Genomic DNA, 9,192 nt, shown 5'->3' on the forward strand with positions numbered 1-9,192 from the left:
TTTATTCTACATTGCCCCTCTCGATAACAACTTCCGCGTCAACTACATTTTCATTGTTGTTGTGACTTTAGCTAGCTATGCTTTAGAAGACATGCTTCAGAAGACCGACGTGATGCTAGAAATGTAGCTACATTTTGCCTTGATATAACAGTCAGTTGGATTCATAAGGACTTGGATCACGAAATACATCTGGAAACGCAGAAGATAAAGGTAAGGCAAGCAGTGGCACTGATCTGGCTGTCATCATAAACTTTCGATGTCGCCTTGCTAGCCAGTCTTACATTAGCTAGAGCATAATTACAAATGGACTTGCCAGCCAGCTCAATGTGCCACTTCAATTTCAGAACATGTACTACTACAGCTAGCTAACTGTAAAGTTTACAGCTATCTGGTGTCACGTGTCATTTTGAAATAAAAGTTGAAACTTCAATGTATTTACATTTAAGCCATTTAGCAGAAGCTGTTATCCAGACAGAACTACTTATATTAGAAACGTTACCCTGGCGAGCGCTCTACCATTTGAGCTACCTTGGAGATATCCATGTTCACAGTAGACAGAGTAGCTAGACGGTACATAAGAAATGACGGTAGGCCTACCTACTGCACATCAGTCAACAATCCCATCCCTGAGTTGACCTACTGTCATTCTTTATCTCTATCCCCCCAGTGAGTGAATGATGAGTTCCCAGCCTGTCCCTTTCGAGGAGGTGCGGAGGAGAGCTGAGTCCCTCCTGTCCTATTCAGGCTCTGCCCAGGCATTGAAGGCTGATGTCCAGTTCATGGCCAATGTTCCCCTGTCCCTGTCTGACAAGTTTCACCACATCACAGCACAGACCATGGTGACACAGAACATAGCAGGGCACAGCAGGGAAGAGGTGAGGTTTTATATTCTGTCCAATCCAGTTGCCCCCTAAATGTATTTTTGTCTTTACTGTACGCCTTGCACCTTCAGGTTTTCTTGTTAACCCCTCTGCCCTCCTGATCCCCTCTCCCCCACTTCTCCTCTCCTCCCTCCATCAGGTCCTAGAGTCTTTGGGACGGCTGTTTAAAGCCTTGAGCATCCTGGAAAAGTATGGCTGTAACCTGACCAGCCCCAGCAGGCCCAGGTACTGGCGCAGCGTCAAGCACAACAACCCAGTCTTCAGGGCTACTGTGGATGCCATCAAGGTAAAGGAGGGAGACAGGCCTCTCTAAACCCAATTTTATTCTTTTTTTTTGTCACCTTTATTTAACCAGGTATGCCGGTTGAGAACAAGTTCTCATTTACAACTGCGACCTGGCCAAGATAAAGCAAAGCAGTGTGACACAAACAACAACACAGAGTTACACATGGAATAAACAAACATACAGTCAATAACACAATAGAAAAGTCTATATACAGTGTGTGCAAATGAAGTAAGAATAGGGAGCTAAGGCAATAAATAGGCCGTAGTGGCAAAATAATTATAATTTCGCAAATAAACACTGGAGTGATAGATGTGCAGAAGATGAATGTGCAAGTAGAGTTACTGGGGTGCAAAGGAGCAAAATAAATATATAAAAAAAAAAAAATAACAATATGGGGATGAGGTAGTTGGATGGCCTATTTACAGATGGCCTATGTACTGGTGCAATGATCTGTAAGCTGCTCTGATAGCTGATGCTTAAAGTTAGTGAGGGAGATATGAGTCTCCAGCTTCAGTGATTTTTGCAATTCGTTCCAGTCATTGGCAGCAGAGAACTGTAAGGAAAGGCGGCCAAAGGAGGAATTGGCTTTGGGGGTGACCAGTGAAATATACCTGCTGGAGCGCGTGCTACGGGTGGGTGCTGCTATGGTGACCAGTGAGCTGAGATAAGGCGGGGCTTTACCTAGCAGAGACTTATAGATGATCTGGAGTCAGTGGGTTTGGTGACGAATATGTTGTGAGGGCCAGCCAATGAGAGCATACAGGTAGCAGTAGTGGGTAGTATATGGGGCTTCGGTGCCGAAACGGATGGCACTGTGATAGACTGCATCCAATTTGCTGAGTAGAGTGTTGGAGGCTATTTTATAAATTACATTGCCGAAGTCAAGGATCGGTAGGATAGTCAGCTTTACGAGGGTATATTTGGCAGCATGAGTGAAGGAGGCTTTGTTGCGAAATAGGAAGCCAATTCTAGATTTAATTTTGGATTGAAGATGCTTAATGTGAGTCTGGAAGGAGAGTTTACAGTCTAACCAGACACCTAGATATTTGTAGTTGTCCACATATTCATATACAAGTCAGAGCCGTCCAGAGTAGTGATGCTAGTCGGGCGGGCGGGTGCGGGCAGTGATCGGTTGAAGAGCATGCATTTAGTTTAACTTGCATTTAAGAGCAGTTGGAGGCCACGGAAGGAGAGTTGTATGGCATTGAAGCTCATCTGGAGGTTAGTTAACACAGTTCCTAAGTTCCTATCAGGAACTTACTTTTCTTATTATTACAGGATCATTATTGCCTTCCTTGTGCATAGTACAGATTAGAGTCTATTGATTTCACTACAAATAGTCAGATTGTTCAAAAAGGGAGTGGATCAATAAGCGATGTTTAATGTGCCTTATGGGTCATAGACATAGACCTAGGGCAGTGGGTACCCAGTGATTTTTAAAGCATTTGAGTTGACTTTTTCACTAATTTGAGTCAACAGGGGTTTATTCTACTGTCTGCTATCTTTTCTACAGGGTGGCAGGTCAGTCCTGTTTCTCTACGGTTACACCAATCAGCAGCCAGACGGCCTCAGCTTCCCAGATGATGTCACAGATCCAGACGTTGGGAAGGTTGCTGCGGTGACCATTGAGGTCATGACCCTGCGCATGGAACTGGACATGCTTATCAAGGTGAACGTTCATATGAGAGTCTAAGAGTGTTATTATCTAATTAAAATGTTTAAATTGTTCTAACTCTCAATTTGAGGATAACCACAAAGATGAGTTTCCATGTTTGATCTCTTTCTAACTCTTATGTGTTACTGTGTTGTTGTTGTCTGTCAGGGTACACATGCTCACCCAGAAATCTACAGCAATATAATCCCATCCCTTAGTCTACAGAAGACAAACCAGGTCTGTGTAACAACATACAGTCAAGTGGTTAATCGGTTTGTCTGTTTCTACGTCTACATTTTTCTGTGATTACTGTTGTAATTAGGGCTATTCTGCTCTCTTCAGGATAAACCAGAGCTGATGTCTGATGCGGTGGTCATCCCACCAGGAGAGGAGCATGGGGACAGGGGGACAGACCTTCAGCCACTATCTCCTCCACACAAACCAGCTGCTTGTCCTGGACTAAGACACGCCCCCACCACTCCCACAGGTGAGACAGACAGCCATTCCCTGTACGAGTCTACCTGTCTGTCACCTGGCAACCTGCCCACTTCCAACCCCACTGGCATATGTCATCTGCCTGTCTGTTGTACTGTCATTGGATGACAAACTTATGGCGTATTGCTTATTGCTCCTCTCTCTCTCTCTCTCTCTCTCGCTCTCTCTCCCTCTCTCTCAGATGGGGGGTGTAATCTGTGCGGTGCCACTCCCTCTCTCCTCTGCCCACCCTGTGGTTCTCTTCCTTTCTGTCAGTCATGTGACCTCATCTACCACCGCCACCCATCAAGAGCCAATCACAGGAGAGATAGAATACAGGGTAAGAAATGGGTCATAGCTTTGACCATTTCAGCTCAAATCTCACTTTTAATCCAATATTTATATGAATATTCTTATCCATGAATATGTAAACTAACACTTATCATCTTTAAACCCCCCTGTAGAGACCTGTACCATCTGTGGTATGTCCCAAGTATGCGTCCCTTGCTCCACCTGTTCTCAGAGGCTGTGTCTGGAATGTGACAGACTGTACCATTCTCACCCTGACCGCGGGGGTCACAACAGGACACTGATTACCCCCGCCAAACTAACAAGAGCTTTTAGGTTAGAAATGAGAATGTGTTATAATCGACTCTACACACACATGCACGCACACACACACACACACACACACACACACACACACACACACACACACACACACACACACACACACACACACACACACACACACACACACACACACACACACAAACCTGATCACTCACTTCTTCCACCATATGTCCACCAGATGTGTTTTGCCCTATGTTGTTTTTGCCAGATGTCTAGACCGCATTTTCCATACTTGATGCACATCTGCTTCGCAAGGCTGCAGTACGGTTTGCAGCATGGAGAAGATCATTTTTGACTTGTTTGACCAAAGCTAATAATTAAAACAGATGAAAGTTATTCTCATATGGACCTACTGGTTTCATCGGCTGCACACAAGGCCGCATTACAGGAATTCATCTAGTTTGTTTCTATCCTTCTGGCACATTCATCTCGAGCGACATCAATAAAATGAACTGGTTGTTCCCATATAGAGTACGCTACTGATTTCAAATCACTAGTTTGTCCTGCATGATGGCACGCTAAATTACACACAGAACAGTTCTGTGGATATTCATTTTGCACGCCATTCTGTTGGCTGGTTTCCTGAAAACTATCCAACAGGGCGCACTGCCTTTTATGAACGTTTTGCAACGCACAAGATGAAAATATTGAACTCATGCGGTACACAGGACGCACCTAGCTCAGCATCCCAACCTAGCTCAGCATCCCAACCTAGCTCAGCATCCCAACCTAGCTCAGCATCCCAACCTAGCTCAGCATCCCAACCTAGCTCAGCATCCCAACCTAACTCTGCATCCCAACCTAGCTCAGCATCCCAACCTAGCTCAGCATCCCAACCTAGCTCAGCATCCCAACCTAGTGCAGCATCCCAACCTAGCTCAGCATCCCAACCTAGTGCAGCATCCCAACCTAGTGCAGCATCCCAACCTAGCTCAGCATCCCAACCTAGTGCAGCATCCCAACCTAGCTCAGCATCCCAACCTAGTGCAGCATCCCAACCTAGCTCAGCATCCCAACCTAGTGCAGCATCCCAACCTAGCTCAGCATCCCAACCTAGTGCAGCATCCCAACCTAGCACAGCATCCCAACCTAGTGCTGCATCCCAACCTAGCTCAGCATCCCAACCTAGTGCAGCATCCCAACCTAGTGCAGCATCCCAACCTAGCGCAGCATCCCAACCTAGCGCTGCATCCCAACCTAGTGCAGCATCCCAACCTAGTGCAGCATCCCAACCTAGTGCAGCATCCCAACCTAGCTCAGCATCCCAACCTAGCGCTGCATCCCAACCTAGTGCAGCATCCCAACCTAGCGCAGCATCCCAACCTAGTGCAGCATCCCAACCTAGTGCTGCATCCCAACCTAGTGCAGCATCCCAACCTAGTGCTGCATCCGATCCTAGCTCAGCATCCCAACCTAGTGCAGCATCCCAACCTAGGGCAGCATCCCAACCTAGCTCAGCATCCCAACCTAGCGCTGCATCCCAACCTAGCTCAGCATCCCAACCTAGCGCAGCATCCCAACCTAGCGCAGCATCCCAACCTAGTGCAGCATCCTAACCTAGCTCAGCATGCCAACCTAGTGCAGCATCCCAACCTAGCGCAGCATCCCAACCTAGTGCAGCATCCCAACCTAGTGCTGCATCCCAACCTAGTGCAGCATCCTAACCTAGCGCTGCATCCCAACCTAGTGCAGCATCCCAACCTAGTGCAGCATCCTAACCTAGTGCAGCATCCCAACCTAGTGCAGCATCCCAACCGAGCTCAGCATCCCAACCTAGCGCAGCATCCCAACCTAGTGCAGCATCCCAACCTAGCACAGCATCCCAACCTAGTGCAGCATCCCAACCTAGTGCTGCATCCCAACCTAGTGCAGTATCCTAACCTAGCGCTGCATCCCAACCTAGTGCAGCATCCCAACCTAGTGCAGCATCCTAACCTAGTGCAGCATCCCAACCTAGTGCAGCATCCCAACCTAGTGCTGCATCCCAACCTAGTGCTGCGGACTGCTCCACTGACCCTGAATGACTTCCCAGCGGAACGTAAAGCGTTTGAGGCGTCTGCTGGACACGAAGCTTTCCTCTCACTCGTGTTTCTTCTCTTTTCTAGCCTCTCTCTTTCCTCTCACTCGTGTTTGTTCTCTTTTCTAGCCTCTCTCTTTCCTCTCACTCGTGTTTCTTCTCTTTTCTAGCCTCTCTCTTTCCTCTCACTCGTGTTTCTTCTCTTTTCTAGCCTCTCTCTTTCCTCTCACTCGTGTTTCTTCTCTTTTCTAGCCTCTCTCTTTCCTCTCACTTGTGTTTCTTCTCTTTTCTAGCCTCTCTCTTTCCTCTCACTCGTGTTTGTTCTCTTTTCTAGCCTCTCTCTTTCCTCTCACTCGTGTTTCTTCTCTTTTCTAGCCTCTCTCTTTCCTCTCACTTGTGTTTCTTCTCTTTTCTAGCCTCTCTCTTTCCTCTCACTCGTGTTTCTTCTCTTTTCTAGCCTCTCTCTTTCCTCTCACTCGTGTTTGTTCTCTTTTCTAGCCTCTCTCTTTCCTCTCACTCGTGTTTCTTCTCTTTTCTAGCCTCTCTCTTTCCTCTCACTCGTGTTTCTTCTCTTTTCTAGCCTCTCTCTTTCCTCTCACTTGTGTTTCTTCTCTTTTCTAGCCTCTCTCTTTCCTCTCACTTGTGTTTGTTCTCTTTTCTAGCCTCTCTCTTTCCTCTCACTCGTGTTTCTTCTCTTTTCTAGCCTCTCTCTTTCCTCTCACTTGTGTTTCTTCTCTTTTCTAGCCTCTCTCTTTCCTCTCACTCGTGTTTCTTCTCTTTTCTAGCCTCTCTCTTTCCTCTCACTTGTGTTTCTTCTCTTTTCTAGCCTCTCTCTTTCCTCTCACTCGTGTTTGTTCTCTTTTCTAGCCTCTCTCTTTCCTCTCACTCGTGTTTCTTCTCTTTTCTAGCCTCTCTTTCCTCTCACTTGTGTTTCTTCTCTTTTCTAGCCTCTCTCTTTCCTCTCACTCGTGTTTCTTCTCTTTTCTAGCCTCTCTCTTTCCTCTCACTTGTGTTTCTTCTCTTTTCTAGCTTCTCACTTTCCTCTCACTCATGTTTCTTCTCTTTTTTTAGCCTCTCTCTTTCCTCTCACTTGTGTTTCTTCTCTTTTCTAGCCTCTCTCTTTCCTCGTGGGAGTGTGCTCAGTGCACTACAGTCAACGAGGTGAAAGCCGCGCTGTGTGTGACCTGTGAACGACCCCGTCTGGCCATGGCTTCCCTGATAGATCAGGAGGACCCAGGGCAGCCGCCCCCCAACCCAGGTCACATTCATATACACGTCTCAATTGTTGAGTAGTTTTCATGTGACATTCGTTTGAACAACCCATCAGTCACCTGTCCTGTCCTGTTTGAGGTGTTCACGTCACCTGTGCCTCTATATCAGTGATAATAATGACACATTACTAGAAGCTAAGCTCAATACCAGGCTGTCTGTTTATCTACTCTCTCTGACCTCATAGAGTGGCAGTGTAAGAGCTGTACGGTGGTGAACCAAGGCAGCAGTATACTGTGTGAGGTGTGTGAGCGCCCCCGTCTGGCCACCCGTCCCTCTATCACGCCAGTACTCCCCAGTACGCCAGTACTCCCCACGCCAGGACCCACGGCAGACAAGGAAACAGAGGTTACACACCCCCCCGGGGGTTTAAATACTCTCTAGAGTTGGAATGCTCTGTGAGATCTAATCATTCAAGCGTATCTTTTTGGTTTTAATCTTTCACAATCTCTCCCCGTCCCTGCCTCTCTCCTATGCTGTCTCTCTCTCTCTGTAGTGGATGTGTCAGTTCTGCACCTATGTGAACTCTCCTCCTGCAGTGGTTTGTGAGGTGTGCAACCTGCCGTGCAAAGATCCTGCAGTCACCAGTCCCAAGTCCCTCCTCCTGCAGTCTCCAATCAAAGACTTTGTCCCGCCTCCTGTGACGCCCCAGGTCCCTCCCCAGATCTCTTCCAGGGTAAACATCGACATTAGGAGACAGAACCTGATGAGGGAAGAAGGGCTGAAGCTTGTCCATCAAATACGAGTAGGTGGCTTTTGAACTGACTCTAAATGTGAATTAAAACCACATTAACTGATATAATTCTAACTTCTAATTTGATGTTCTTCCTCAGAAGGGAGAGAAGAAGGGAGTGGGCCCCGAGGAGGTGTACGCAGCCCTCTGCGTTTCCAGGGGCAGCAACGTCAACCCCTGTGATTGGCTGAAATCAGAGCTGCCTCACCTACTGGATGAGATCTGTGCCATGGCAGCTTCGGCAGCTTTGCAGAACTTCAAAGCAAGGGTTTCTGGGCCGCAGGATAACACAGAGAGGGATAGGGGGTCGACAGAGCAACAGAGTCCCAGTGTGCTGCTGGGTGAGGGGGTGCAGCTGTCCAGGGTTGAGGCGAAGCAGGCATGGCTGGCAGCAGGGGGCGACACTGAGAGAGCAGTCCGTCAGCTGCTCAGAGACAGACAGGCCAAGGTAAGAACCAGACAGTTCACCTGACCCTAATGGTCACTCAAAACTGATATGGCTAATCACTTTAGATATCCACTCAAATAACCAAGCGTTCACTAGACCCATCTGTGGCCTTGTGGTTAGATTGTCAGCCCTGAGGTTGGAAGGTTGGGAGTTTGATCCCAGGCCGAGTCCAGGGAAAGACTAAAAATGGGACCTGAGGTGACTCTGCTTGACACAGATAGTGTCGTGCTCCTATGAGCCATTCCAACTCATGCAAGACTACTTACTGAGCTAGTCTGTGTCACGATTAAGCCTATATGCAAAGTATACTGCAGTTAAAAACAAATTGTCAGGTAGCAGACACTCTTATCCAAAGAGACTTAGAGGAACAATTAGGTTTAAATGCCTTGCTCACGGACACATCAACAAATATTTAATCTAGTCGGCTCAGGGATTCAAACCAGCGACCATTCAGTTAATGGCCCAGCGCTCTTAACTGCTAGGCTACCTGCTGCCCCAAATCAACGTTTATTTGTCACGTGCACAGGATACAGCAGGTGTAAACGTCCAGTGAAATGCTTACTTGCAAGCTCCTCAACAATGCAGTAATACTAAGAGATATAAAAGAGCTGTTTCCACTCTGACTGGATCTGGTCTGTCTTTGCTGTGTAGATGCGGGAGCTGCGTTCTCTGGGCTTCCGGGAGGCATCGCAGTGTGAGGAGGCTCTGCGTCTGAGTGGAGGAGAGGTGCGGGGGGCTCTGTCCCTGCTGCAGCGGCCCCTCCTGGAGCCCTTCCACCAGCGCATCTGGAGCGACCA

The 9,192-nt window shown here is 47.7% G+C and overlaps 1 protein-coding gene across 2 annotated transcripts in view; it reads left to right on the forward strand.

Annotated features, from left to right (window-relative positions):
• The window catches only part of LOC106579548 (E3 ubiquitin-protein ligase RNF31), a 15,041-nt gene continuing 5,849 nt past the window's right edge, over positions 1-9,192 (forward strand). For both annotated transcript variants that reach the window (XM_014159560.3, XM_082965970.1), the window contains exons 1-13: positions 1-210; positions 668-875; positions 1,021-1,167; positions 2,681-2,836; positions 2,990-3,058; positions 3,164-3,308; positions 3,498-3,635; positions 3,760-3,919; positions 7,058-7,203; positions 7,402-7,562; positions 7,711-7,959; positions 8,048-8,395; positions 9,047-9,192. The exon at positions 9,047-9,192 is cut by the window's right edge and continues 40 nt beyond it. In XM_014159560.3, coding sequence (XP_014015035.1) covers positions 675-875; positions 1,021-1,167; positions 2,681-2,836; positions 2,990-3,058; positions 3,164-3,308; positions 3,498-3,635; positions 3,760-3,919; positions 7,058-7,203; positions 7,402-7,562; positions 7,711-7,959; positions 8,048-8,395; positions 9,047-9,192 — 2,066 coding nt within the window. In that variant the 5' untranslated portion in view covers positions 1-210; positions 668-674. The remainder of the gene's footprint in view (positions 211-667; positions 876-1,020; positions 1,168-2,680; positions 2,837-2,989; positions 3,059-3,163; positions 3,309-3,497; positions 3,636-3,759; positions 3,920-7,057; positions 7,204-7,401; positions 7,563-7,710; positions 7,960-8,047; positions 8,396-9,046) is intronic.

Source organism: Salmo salar, chromosome 19 (genome assembly GCF_965601325.2).
Source record: "Salmo salar chromosome 19, fSalSal1, whole genome shotgun sequence".
NCBI classification, from domain to species: domain Eukaryota; kingdom Metazoa; phylum Chordata; class Actinopteri; order Salmoniformes; family Salmonidae; genus Salmo; species Salmo salar.